At 53.3% G+C, this 12,476-nt stretch overlaps 2 protein-coding genes across 2 annotated transcripts in view; one reads left to right on the top strand and one right to left on the bottom strand.

Annotated features, from left to right (window-relative positions):
* The first annotated feature begins 1,893 nt into the window (after positions 1–1,893).
* HTR6 (5-hydroxytryptamine (serotonin) receptor 6, G protein-coupled) lies at positions 1,894–5,102 on the top strand. The gene is made up of 3 exons (XM_009709018.1): positions 1,894–2,623; positions 4,263–4,421; positions 4,682–5,102. The coding sequence occupies exons 1-3, from the start codon at positions 1,895–1,897 to the stop codon at positions 5,099–5,101; spliced, it is 1,308 nt and encodes a 435-aa protein (XP_009707320.1). The 5' UTR covers position 1,894; the 3' UTR covers position 5,102.
* Positions 5,103–8,138: 3,036 nt separating this feature from the next.
* TMCO4 (transmembrane and coiled-coil domains 4) overlaps positions 8,139–12,476 on the bottom strand; it is a 36,609-nt gene continuing 32,271 nt past the window's right edge. Inside the window, exon 13 of the mRNA XM_009709016.1 lies at positions 8,139–8,471. Coding sequence (XP_009707318.1) covers positions 8,139–8,471 — 333 coding nt within the window. The remainder of the gene's footprint in view (positions 8,472–12,476) is intronic.

Below are 12,476 nucleotides of genomic sequence, written 5' to 3'. Positions count from 1 at the left end.
GCTGGCAGCGTCTGACCCTGCGATCACGGGTGGGTGCCAGGGGCACAACGGAGACACACGCACGGCTCCGGTTTGTGCTGGAGTCGGTGCCCTCGGCTCTGGTCTCCCCCAACAGAAACTGCAGCCGTTTATTGGAAGAAAAAAAAAACCTTTTGGCAGCTGGGTGATTAAAAAACCCAAATCAGTCCCTGGCAAGCACCCCGAGGTATTGGCCCTGAAGTGTGGAGGTGGTAGCATGGGATACCTAACAGCACGTAAAGATTCAAAAGTGTCTTCTGACCTAGAAGGGATGAAGAAGCCAGCAGGACCCGCTGGGTCCTCTGACCTATTGCCTCCCGCTTGCCAAAGGGCAAATTGCCATGGGTCCAAATGGGGTTGCCCCTGCGAAGGCAGGGACCTGGGCTGCACGGAGGTCAGCCCAAACAACCCTGGAGCGGAGGGGCGAGACCGCTGGCTGTCCCAGCCCGGGTGCAGCCTTTTCCCTTGGCTTCTGCTCACACCCTCCATCCCTGGCTGCAGATTGCTGGAAAAATCATCCAGCGCGTCCTTTCCGTGCCTCTGGCTGCTTTCAAAGCAGGCAGCTGAGGGCTATTGCAGGCAGGTTTTGTTGCTTTTTATTTGGCTTTGCAAAATTTTGCTTTTTATCGACTGGTGCGGAGGCTGGAGCCCGGCAGTCGGTGCCACCGGCTGGGCTTCGCCGCAGACCTGCTGGCCCGTGGGTCACTGCCCGCCTGCCAGGCGAACGCAGGGTCTCGGCGGAGGGGAGGCAGAGCACGGTGCTGGCTGTCTCTTTAAGGCAGAAAAGGGAACTCTCTGGCTGCTACTTTGTGGAGTTCAGACCAGATCCCTGTTTTCATTAGCATTTCATTTCATCTCCTCCTCTCCCCCCTTCTCCAGCCCCACCTCCTCCGAATCGGCATTTCTGCATCCTTTTCTGTGCATCACGGAGCAGCAGGTAAAACTCTGCCTGGTGCCCGCACACACACACACTCTCACACCCTCACACCCCTGCATGCCGGCCGCACCTCTGCCAGGGGGGAGACACCTTCCCACACTCCTGCGTCTCGCATCTTCCTCCTCACGGGTGAGCTTGGCTGGGAGCATCCCCGTCCTCGCCTCAGGGCTGCTCTGCCTCTCCTTGCTGTCTCTGCCTGCAGCAGCAGCAGAGCTCGGGCACAGAGGAGCTCAGTGGGGCCCCGCTCCCCCAGGGGACAGGGCTCTGCAGGCAGCCAAGCCCAGCTGGGGGGCGAGAAGTGATCCTCGGGGGTCCAGAGCATCCCCGGCATCTCGAGCATCCTGGAGTCCAGAGCATCCTGGGTCCAGAGCATCCCCAGCATCTGAAGTATCCTGGAGTCCGGAGCATCCCAGCATCTGGAATATCTTGGGGTCTGGAGCATCCCAGCATCTGGAGCATCCACAGCATCCTGGGGTCCAGATTATTCCCTGGTCCAGTGCATCCAGAGCATCAGAGCATCCAGAACATCCTGCCGTCCAGAGCATCCCTGGCATCTCCAGCATCCTGCCGTCCAGAGCATCCCAAGCCTCCCTGGTGTCCAGAGCATCCCCAGCATCCAGAAGCAGCCTCCAGGGACATCCCAGAGCAGGGGGATTCGAAGGGATGAGGAAATGCCTGGCTGTGAGTAACAGGGAGGGGAACCTTGCTACTGCTGATCGGCTCCTGGGAATGTCACTCTGCCTGGATTGCCAGTGAAGAGAGAGAGTCGGGGAAGAGAGGGAGAGGAGGAGGAGAGGAGAAAGGAGGACGGACACATAGCGGAGAGAGCGAGGTGGTACTTCTTCCCCTGGAGCTGGCTCCGGCGATGATCACCTAGGACAGGTCACAGCCGGCGAAGGTCCCCCCAGCTCCAGAGCCAGCCGTGCCGCCCGGCTCCTCATGGAGGGCGATTTGGGGGCCCCCAACGCCAGTGTGCTGGGGGAACGCTCGCTGCTGGTGGGGAGCAGCTGGGTGGCTGCTTTCCTCTGCTTCATCATCCTGCTGACCACAGCAGGGAACTTCCTCCTCATCCTCCTCATCGTCACCCAGCGCTCCCTCCGCAACACCTCCAACTACTTCCTGGTGTCCCTCTTCATGTCCGACCTGATGGTGGGACTGGTGGTCATGCCCCCGGCCATGCTCAACCAGCTCTACGGCCGTTGGGTGCTGCGGGGCGACTTCTGTTCCCTCTGGTACTCCTTCGACGTCATGTGCTGCAGCGCCTCCATCCTCAACCTCTGCGTCATCAGCTTGGACCGCTACCTGCTCATCATCTCCCCCCTCAAATACAAGCTGCGGATGACCTCTTGCAGGGCCCTCTGGCTCATCCTGGCCACTTGGACCTTGGCTGCGCTGGCCTCCTTCCTGCCCATCAAGATGGGTTGGCATGAGCTGGACTTCGAGATCCGGTCCCCAAACGTCACCTCCCGGGGGGACGAGGACCAGTGCCGGCTGCTGGTCAGCTTGCCCTACGCCTTGGTGGCCTCCTGCCTGACTTTCTTCCTCCCGTCCGCCGCCATCTCCTTCACCTACTGCCGCATCCTCCTGGCAGCCCGCAAGCAAGCGGTGCAGGTGGCTTCCCTCGCCTCCAACGTGGCCACCGCCACCACCGACGAGACCACGCTGCAGGTAAGGTGGTCACAGGGACGTTGCTCCTTGCAGACCCCCATGATTTGGGTGCCTGGGGTGTTTGTGCTTTCCGGACAGCCTCGGGGCTGGAGCCGGCAAAGGGCTTTGGCAGCCAGACAGCAGGGAGGTTTTGGGCGACATCCACCTCCCTGATGTCCTCCGAGGCGCCTCGTGTCTTGTCGTGGCAATGGTGCGCTTTTAAGCTGCTCAGGAGCACAGAAACAGCACGAGCAGAAGCAGAGAAATAAATTAAGATACAGGGGAAAACGCTCAGCGGTGCAAAATAAATGCAGTTTCACCCCCCTCTTGGCTAGTGTCATCCCAGAGGGTTTTAATCTTATCTGACTTTCCACTCGTAAATCTTGGCCGTGGTGGGCGTGAGCCATACGGAGGAGAAGGAGTTTAAATAATAGCAAATACCAAATTCTGGAGAGCACCGTATTTTGAACAGCCAGCTTCTGTTTTTGTTACCTGGTCTATACTGGGAACTGCAAAATACCTCCTTACTCCAGTGCTGGTTAAACCAGTGTGTGTGGGGGGTTTATAACCAAAATGTGGCTGCACTTGTTTGTATTTCTCTGGGAGAAGGTAATTGCCACTAAATCTAACAGCTTTAATTCCCTGTGAGAGGCTTTATTGACCTCATATCCTATAGGGAAAAACCCAAACTGAATTGCCTTTGAATACCTTGATTTAGTTTGCTGTTCTCTCTCTTTTAAGAAAGGAGCCAGGACTCTCTCGGACCCAGCCAGCTCTCCCGCACGCGATAGGATGTACCTGGCTTTCAAAAGGAAAATGAGAATCAAAGAATAAACAGACAATAGCATAAAAATGTTTATTTTCTCCCCAGATGCCAGGTTTTTGGACTCTACAAACACAACCTGCCGCAGCCCTGTGGCCCCAGGGCTGCCGCACTCAGGGGACTGGGGGATGCTCAAGTGCTTTGCTCTGCCGTGAAAAACCGGGATCCACCCCCCGAGTTTCAGCAGAGACGAGGGTCCCAGGGGGCTCCCAGGAGCCCCGAAGCAGCTCAGGCGGAGGGCGAGCTCCAAACACGGTGCCAGCCAGGGAACCCTCCAGTTTCATCTTTGTAACTGGATTTTTGTTCTCTTTTTGGACAGGAAACTGAGTGGCAACGGGGCCTCGTTTAGTTACGACAGAGGGCTGAGATAATAACTTAATTCGAGATGGCGAGAGTGGATAGAGGACTGAGTTAGTTGTGGTGTTTGTAGGCTGAAATGTTTGACCTCCTGCTTTTGAGAATACAATTAGTTTGCTGCTCTAATCAACAGGTAGAGCTGCCTCTTTAGGGCGGGCTTTATCCTCACCAAAACATTGACTGAGTTGGATTTTTCTATAAAAGAAGCAGCCTAATGATAAAGCCCCTATTTTACAGTAAAAAAACCCCACAAAATACTCTCGATGTTGAGGGTTTCTATTGCCTTCTCTTGCTGATTTGCGGTTCAGGCACTGCGGTGTGCGCCATCCTCCTGCCCCTTGCGAGAAGGGAAATGACGGCGGGGTTTTTGCAGGTTTCGCAGCACCAAACGCCGCTTTTCTTGGGCGGGAGGCTGGCGCTGGGGCCGACGGCTCCAGCCCGGGGAGAAGCTCTCGCTCACCGCCCCATCTCCCGCTGCAGGTTTCCCGCACCCCGAGCCAGCCCGCGGCTGGCAGCGAGAGCCGGAGATTCGCCAACAAGCACAGCAAGAAGGCGCTGAAGGCCAGCCTGACGCTGGGCATCCTCCTCGGCATGTTCTTCGTGGCTTGGCTCCCCTTCTTCGTCACCAACGTGATGCAGGTAAGCACGTATCGAGTTTTTACGTCGGGTTTTCAAAAGCTTTTCTTTTTGAATCGAGCTGGGTGCAATCTCATGTCTTGCGGGAAAGCCTCTGGGACCAAAGATGCAATTTCCCCAGGGAGTAACAGCAGGGAAACCCCCTTTCGAAAGCGTTTTGAAGGGTTCCTTCAAAAGGGAAATGTTGGCATGCCTGGCAAACCCCTCTGGATCGGGGCCAAGGTGGGAGACGCTGCTAATCCTTGCCGTGTCCCCCCCGCCAGGCAGTCTGCAGCTGTGTCCCGGCCGGCTTCTTCGACGTGCTCACCTGGCTCGGGTACTGCAACAGCACCATGAACCCCATCATCTACCCGCTCTTCATGAGGGACTTCAAGAGGGCCATGGGCAAATACCTGCCCTGCTGCCGGCGCTCGGGGGAGCCCCGTCCCAGCGCCATCTCCCTCTCCATGAGGAACTCCAACAGCGGACCCCGCGCCGCCACGTCCCTCAAGAACGTCCTCACCTTGCAGGCCGAGACCGACTCGGTCGATTCTGGGGCGCTGGGGAACGAACGCAGCCTGCTGCCGGCCAGCGACGGCCCCCCGGCTCTCCCGGCCCCCAGCACTCGCTTGGTCAACCTTTTCGACGTGGAGCCCCCGGACGCGGAGCTGCAGCCCAAGCAGCTCGGCGCCCCTGTGGCCTGAGCGAGGGTGTCCGTGGGGCTACGGCCAGGGGAGAGGCCGACGGGGGCGTTACGGACCTCTGTGTCCTGGGGAGGATCCCCCAGCGCAATGCAAACTCTCCAGAGGGCCGATTTGCTGCAAGACGTCTCCCTGCCCGCGCCTTGTTGCTCGATGCCCTCTCCAAACGCAATGCGCATCTCCTTGGAGAAGACGTCGTCCCCGAGCACTTCTGCGGTAGGTTTAAACAGTGCAAAGCCACATTTTACTGCTGAATTCATCTACCTTGTTTCTCTCTCTTTCTGTCCTTCCTTTGCTCACCGTCACCAATCCCTCACCCTTCGCCGAGAGCAGCTTCTCGTGGCCTTTTTGTCTCCGGTTAGTCTGAACCTCCGACTCCAGACCCTTCCGCCAGCCTATGTCTCCCTAAACTTAAACCAAGGCTTGGTTTTCAGCTTCTGCTCACACAGCTCAGCAGATCACCTCGATCTCACCAAGTGCACGGAGAGGAAACCACATCCCGTGACTCATGGACAAGAGGTTTGGGGCTGCTTCAGTCCGCAGGACATCACTCTTGGAGTTTAATTTCATCAACTCTTCCTGGAGTTTAATTTCCTCGCCTGATTTGGACTGTATCTGTCTCGGTTTCTTGTGAAAGCAGCAAATTGCAACACAGTGAAACCATCGTGTTTAATCACGAACAGCCTGCACTACGGGGGATTAAATTTGATGCAAAATGTTCAACGCTGCTTTTTGGCTATTCAGCAAGGGTGTGGGTGTTCAAGTTGTTTGTGGCTCTGTGGGTACCCTGACAGTAGTAAGTAACGAGATAAGCTTCCCTTTAGATTTCATCCTACCGCTCCCTATTTTTGGCATCATACTTTGCTCTGACAATCTGTCAATTTTTAGATGATGCAATTTTACCCCCCCTTCAAATAAGAATCTAAACAAATCTCAGCTTTTAAATGACAGTGCCAGCCCCCCACCCCCCCGTCATAGCCATAAGCAGAGAGCAGAGGCAGTAACGTGGTAAGCGGGCACTTAAAAAACAAATAAAACAACAAATGGTTTTAGCAAATCCTTCCTCAAGTGCCTTTCAGATGCCGAGGTGGGTTGGGAGTTGGTTGCGGCGCCCTCCCTGGCCTCGCACCCTCCGAGCCTTGCAGCCTGTTTCCAAGCTTACACTAACGAGTTTGATTGTGCTCCTGAAACTCAGGATTATCCGGACAAAAGGAATGCGAAGCGTCCCTCGGACACGGGATGCTGGAAGAAGCAGCCGCACGCCAAGTGAGTTTCCTCAGTTTTCTTTCCACCTTGCCCATGGATGTTCCAGAACTGGACCAGACGTGTTGTTACGACTAACTTGGCATTTGTTTGCTACAAACCCCCTTGCAGCCGACGGCTGGCCCTGCAGTCAGTGATAAATGACCGTGACAAATGGAGGACGGAGCCCAGGTTCAAAGGTTCCAACATCAAAGCGTTTAATACATTTTTGCCACATATCTGTGGACAGAGAGCTTGGGGTTGGTATCAAGCATGACGACACTTCGCCACAAGTGGCTTTATATAAAACCACAATTTGACTACAGCTCCAGTTGAAACGGAGTACAAAACACACGATGAACCCCCAAAGTCCCTTCGGTAACCGCATCAGCAGACAGAGGCTTCAGGAGATGGACAAAGAGAGCGAGCGCACTTCTTCAAACCAAAGGTTCCAAAGCAATAATACGTCACTCTCTCATCAAGCCCCTTCTTCGTAAGCAGGTGTTTGCTGGTGGACAAATTCTCTGATGCGGTGGAGTCGTATCCCTTTCCCGCAGCCAACGGCATCAATGCCGACCGGTGAAATTGGCCTGTCCCTGTGTCATCCCAGAGCCTGTCCCAGGGACTCCCCCACCGCCAGGCACCGTTCCAGAAGCGGAGCTTAGCAGCTCTGAGCCCCCCTCGGCAGCAGGACGCGGGGAGAGGGAAAGCCAGGCACCGTAGCCAAAACCGCAGGGCATTGCCAGGTTACACGGCCACCCCCAGAAACAGCCGTACGGTTTTGGAAGCCCCTGCATGGCAGGGGATGTAAAGCAGGGTCCCTCCCTCCAGTTTGAGACGGGGGGAGAAGAGAGTGGGTGCCAATTCGCTTTTACGGAAGGAGGTAGAAATCAAACAGATTCATGTTTATCCTATGCCAAGTATTGGTTTTATTCTAAGGCAATTAAAAATACATCTGGAGGGGACTTTTAAGGCTGGAGATGTGTGTGGGACACAAAACGAAAGTCTCTGTGGGTTGCTGGCTTGCAAAGCCTGGGAGGAAGTTTCACAAAGTAGTAAATCATAAAAAGCCCACTCTGTTTCTTCTGCTGTCTTTCACCTAGGGTCTCAAAGCGTGTTTCTAATTGTAAGGAGGCCTCGATCGCTCATCGCCCTCAGCTTGCAGATAGGTAAAGAGTCTTGTAGACTGGAAGGTGCCCGAGCCCTGGCAGCAAACCTGCACAGCCTGGGGAAAGAAGCCAGGTAGCCCGAGCTTTCGCCTCCCTGGTCAGCAGAGCCGAAGCACGGAGGCTGAGGCGTACACGGGTGGGCAGCCAGAGCCTGCAACAACCCCGCTGACGTGAAAACCAAAAACCAAATCGACCACTGGTGGAAAAATGTTTTTAATTTCCTAGTGACCAGCCCCTTCTCCATGATATGCCTGAAAATACCCACACAGCCACCTGCTTTCCTAGAAGTTACGTAGCAGAGACAGAGTCCCTAACGGTGACAGCTGCTTCCCTCGAGAATAAACCCCGTTTGTGCGAGGAGGGAATTGCCGCCGCTTCCTGAGGAGCAATGCTGATTCAGGCAGGAATCAGCCCTTTCTCGTCCGTGGGAGATGCGGTGGGCGGCTGCTCTGAAAGCTTTGATCCAGTGACACGCCGGTGCAATGCTCCAGGCTCTCTGGAGGGTCTGAAAACTGCAGCTACAGCTCTGCCGGCTCTACCGATACTCCTTTGGGAATCCCAGTGTGACGGACGGTGCTTTGAAAGCAGTTTTAGTGCTGGCTGAGCATCTCTGCCCAACACGAAGAGCTCTAGTTCGCTCCTTCGCCCGCTGCCTGTTTCTTGCTGTCCTCGCTGTTGGAACAGTCTGGACAGGGGAGCGAGGTTTCTCCCAAGAGAGAGCTGGGGGAATCACGGTGCTGAGCGTGGCTGGCTGGGAGAGCCTCACCGTCAGCCGCATCCTCCTCTCGCACCGTGTTTTCCTCTTCCCGAGTCTCGCTGCCTGCTGCCCGCTGTGATTTCTTGGCTCGAGGAGAGAAAAGACTGCCACTGCCCTTCTCTTCCAGTCGACATTCCTTGGTTTTAATGCCCACAGCTTTTAGGATCGTGTCCATTTGCTTCATGTAGTCCAGGTGGCCATTTACCTGCAAGCAACAACAAGAGTCTCATTAGTGGGGAAGCTGCAGGGAACCCAGCTCAGTCACGTCCTTCATCTCAAAAGCCACCACCGTCATGAGACTTGGTTTTAGCCCTGAAAGGCTGAAGGAATGAGGTCTGAAAAACGCAGTTGTCCATTGAATAACCTGAACTGGCTGCACCCTTTGGGGCACACGCTACTGCTGGATTACTTTTCCTCTAAGATGTGTACGTTTAAGTGCTTGGACATTGCTGAGTTACAAAACCTCAGATTCTGGGCGCCACAAGGGTAAGAGAGGAGGTGATCTGCCACGGTGAGGGACACCCAGGTAGGAGACAAGTTGTCTTAGCCCAACTCCCTGTTCTCTCCTAAATCACGTGTCCTCCCTGTCCCTTAGCTCCCTTGGAAAAGATTATCTTATTTAAATTAGGATATTAAATCTCACAACAGCTACCAAGCGTGTTAAGGTTCTTGGCTGGAAGGTGCACTGATCTGTCTCACACCATATAAAACTGAGACCCTGTGAGTTACGGGTTCATAAACCAAATTAAAGTCAACAATATGTGCAAAACCCACACATTTTTATTGTAAGGTGATTTCCGTAAGACAGACCCTTCTGAGATGGATGTTGGAATGATGTACCCTTCCAGTCAGGGCACAGGAGGGAGAGAAAACCTCCTCTGCAGGTTATTATTGTCATATGCTAAAGGCTACCTGGCAGGAAAGGCAGAACTGCCTTCTCTGTTTCAGGTGTCCTGCACAAGCTGAGCGTTTGAAATAACGACGGCCAAGATCCTTCTAGAGAGCAGCCTTCAGATCTCCTTTGCTGCTGCCCTCCCCGCCAAAAGGGGAGGAAGCGCTTGTGAGCACAAGGTGGATCTATAGGGGGTTTTTCTGTGGAGAGGAAAAGTGTGGTCAGGCTGTGTCGAGGCTATTTCGATGGTACACTCACCAGCTGGCCCACAGATTTCAGCAAAGGCTAACGACTATGATTTGCATCCTAAGATATTTTAGCATCTTTGATAAATTCAATTTCTAACAGTTTAAATCCTTCCTGACCCAGCCAGAAAGCTGTCTCGGGCAACACTGCCTCTTCTTTTCCCAAATCCTGCTAGTAATTAGGGAATTTCCACAACAGGGAATCCCCAACACCGCAGTTCCAGGTTTTCTGCTTCCCAGCCACGTCTACGAGTGCCCCGGGAAGGGGCTGTCTGCGCGTTCAAGGCGTACAAGACAATCAGAGCGTTTTGCAGAGCTCTGCAAAGAAACCCGGCCGTGGACCCTCTGCTCGCCTCCCCGCTGGCCCTGACAGGCTGGCTGGTGCCTGGGCAGTCCTTCCTCGCTATGCCAGCAAGCAGGGTTACCAGCACGCCTCTCCCCAAACCTAAAGCAAAGCCTCCTCTCCCACACGGGCAAAATTCAAACCTCCTAGCTGTTTGCGTGAAGCAGCTTTTGAGTGGTAACATTTGGATGCACTTAGGAGTTGGAGCAAAATGAAGGATTTAATCAGCACGTTAGTAATGCAATATGTGACTTTAATCAGACCAGATGGCTCAACAGGCTCTTGATGTTTTGAACAGATTAGTTAATTAAAATAACCATTGAAAGACCAATGGACTGGCTGTTCAGATGTGTACATTGTTCTCTGAAAAAGTATGAACGTTTTACTACTCAGTAGGGGGGCCTGGTGCTAAAGAAAGAAATGAGCACAGCGTTGGACAAGGTGGAGAGAAACAAGAAGGAAATGGACTTACTGGGAGGGGTTGCCGAAGTCCCTTGGTTTGCTGTAGTCTGAAACCTCTGCAGTCATCACAATCTACCTGCCCTGGTCAGTGCTTAGGGATTTCTCGACCTGTTACATTACCCAGTCGTTAGTCAGAGAGAACAAATTTCCTCTGCCGCCCTAAGGACTACATTTTCGTAACTCCTCAGTATCCAGCAGCTTCCACTAAAACAATGGGGAATTCCTCTTCCTTCAGCACCGCGATCACTGAGAGATGCTGGGTATGAGCAACTCTGAAGAGCTGAGCCTTTCCTCATGCAGCTAAAAGAGAAGCTGAGACCTCCTGAAAGTCTGTCCCTTACTGGTCTGCTAATACCACTAAATCTCCTCAAAGGAAACTCACTTCTGTTTCCAGGATAGCCCAGGAGAGGATTCCATAAAGCCAGACCAGTGCAAGAGAAGCGTACCCTGGCGAAGCGTACGAGGATGCAAGACTCTTTCTCTGCTATACTGTGACATTAAGTACTGAGCCATCAGCTAAGGAACAGCGAACAAAGTGCTGTGCCACTTTAAAGCTGTGAAGCCATCCTGGTGGGAAAATTCAGCAATTCCATCTCTCAAAAGCCTGTTTTCATCTGCAATCTGAAAAGCTGAATTCCTCCACTGGGTAGGCCAGGCTGGAGATGGGATGGGAACATCTGAAACATTGTAAGGGACAATAAAAGCTTCAAAGGGAAATAAAAAATTGTTTGAATGTTTCTCAGAACAAAGTGCAGGAGGAATTTCAGAATAAATGGAATAGAAAAGTGTTCTTGTAACCAAAGCAAACATATTTATGCTTGTTACAAGGGAATGAAAACAGTGGGGTAGGTTTATCGGTGTCCTTAAGTGACTTCCGCCCTGTTATATCTGATTTTATGGTTGCTTTGACTCATTGGAAAACACAAGCCAGCTGCCTATATCACTAATTCTGCTGCAGGACTACAGCACCGCACCGGAGGATCTCCAAAGGACTGCAGATGATGGCATTGCTCAGGTGGACCGATCAGTCAGCTGAAAGGAGCCGTCAGTTCAGTAAGCTTGGAAAGGTTTCCAAGTTCAAATCCACCCAAAAGTATCAAAAATGTCATTGAGCATAATCAGCTGCATCTATTAAATTCAAACGGAAGTCTTTTTGTTGGGTACAATAAGTGCCTCTGGTTACGGTGTCATAAAAACACAGTTCAATTTATGGGAGCTTTGAAAACAAACTATGCCACCCCTGGGCCTGCAACCAACTCACTGGTGGCCACTGCAGCAGGGCGAGCTGTGAGCTCTGCAGCAGCGATGCTGCTCTCCGTATTAATGGCAGCAGTTCTAGGTGGCGAGGGACCGGGGACAGAGACCAGCGCGTCTGAGAAGAGATGATGATGGAGTCAATTTGCAGTTACCACGCAGCTCTCCCCATTAGCAGTAAGCCGGTGCAATCTCCACGGCTCTACTCAGTTGCCTTTGAGGTTGGTTTTCGCCAGCGTTGTGAAAGAACAGATAAAGCACCAACACAGGATCCATCCAGCTCTTTAGGATGGAGGAAGAATCCCAACTTCTCTCAGGTTTTGAGCTACAGGAACGCAAGGTGTACCCCCATAGCCCAGAGGGGATGCTTGGGGGGCCTGCCAAGTGGCGGACAGAGAGAGGACCTGGGAGAAAGGAGACACTGTGTACGATCCTGGCCCTGCCATGGACTCACATGAGCACAGGCCAAGGCTCTTACTCCATCACAACACTGGCTATCACAATGACATTACTCTGCTCCATATGGCAGAAGTTGTCTTTGCTCCCTCCAGAGCCAACCGTTTTATGATCCTGTCCAGTTTCCTTCAAAAAGAGCTCCTCCACCGATCCCAAGCAGCCAAGGCAAAAAGCCCACACTGGCCACAAAGCCCGGCACAGCTCTAAGAGCTCTTTGCTTTGCGGGGCTGCGTAATTTGCAAGAGCTCAGCTGAAAGCCCCTTGGCTTCTCTGCTGCCTGCGGGGAGAGAGGAAGGACAGAGCAGCTGGGCTGTGCCTTCCTCCTGCTCTCCTTGACCAGACATCTGACGGATTCACAGAGAATTTCTGAGGAACAAGGGAGGCACGCAGCGCGAGCGGAGGGTGCACAGGTACCCTCTGCAAGTCACAGCAGCGCAGGTCATTAATACGCCTGAGAATTTCACCTCTGATTTGTTTCGAGCCCATCACCTCCAAAGAGCAACTTCATTGTGCAGGAAAAAGATACCCGCAAGTTAAAACGTCCCTCCAGAGCTTCGT

This window comes from Cariama cristata, unplaced genomic scaffold (genome assembly GCF_000690535.1).
Source record: "Cariama cristata isolate BGI_N322 unplaced genomic scaffold, ASM69053v1 scaffold16781, whole genome shotgun sequence".
In the NCBI taxonomy this organism is placed as follows: domain Eukaryota; kingdom Metazoa; phylum Chordata; class Aves; order Cariamiformes; family Cariamidae; genus Cariama; species Cariama cristata.
This window is presented reverse-complemented; position numbering and strand designations above follow the sequence as displayed.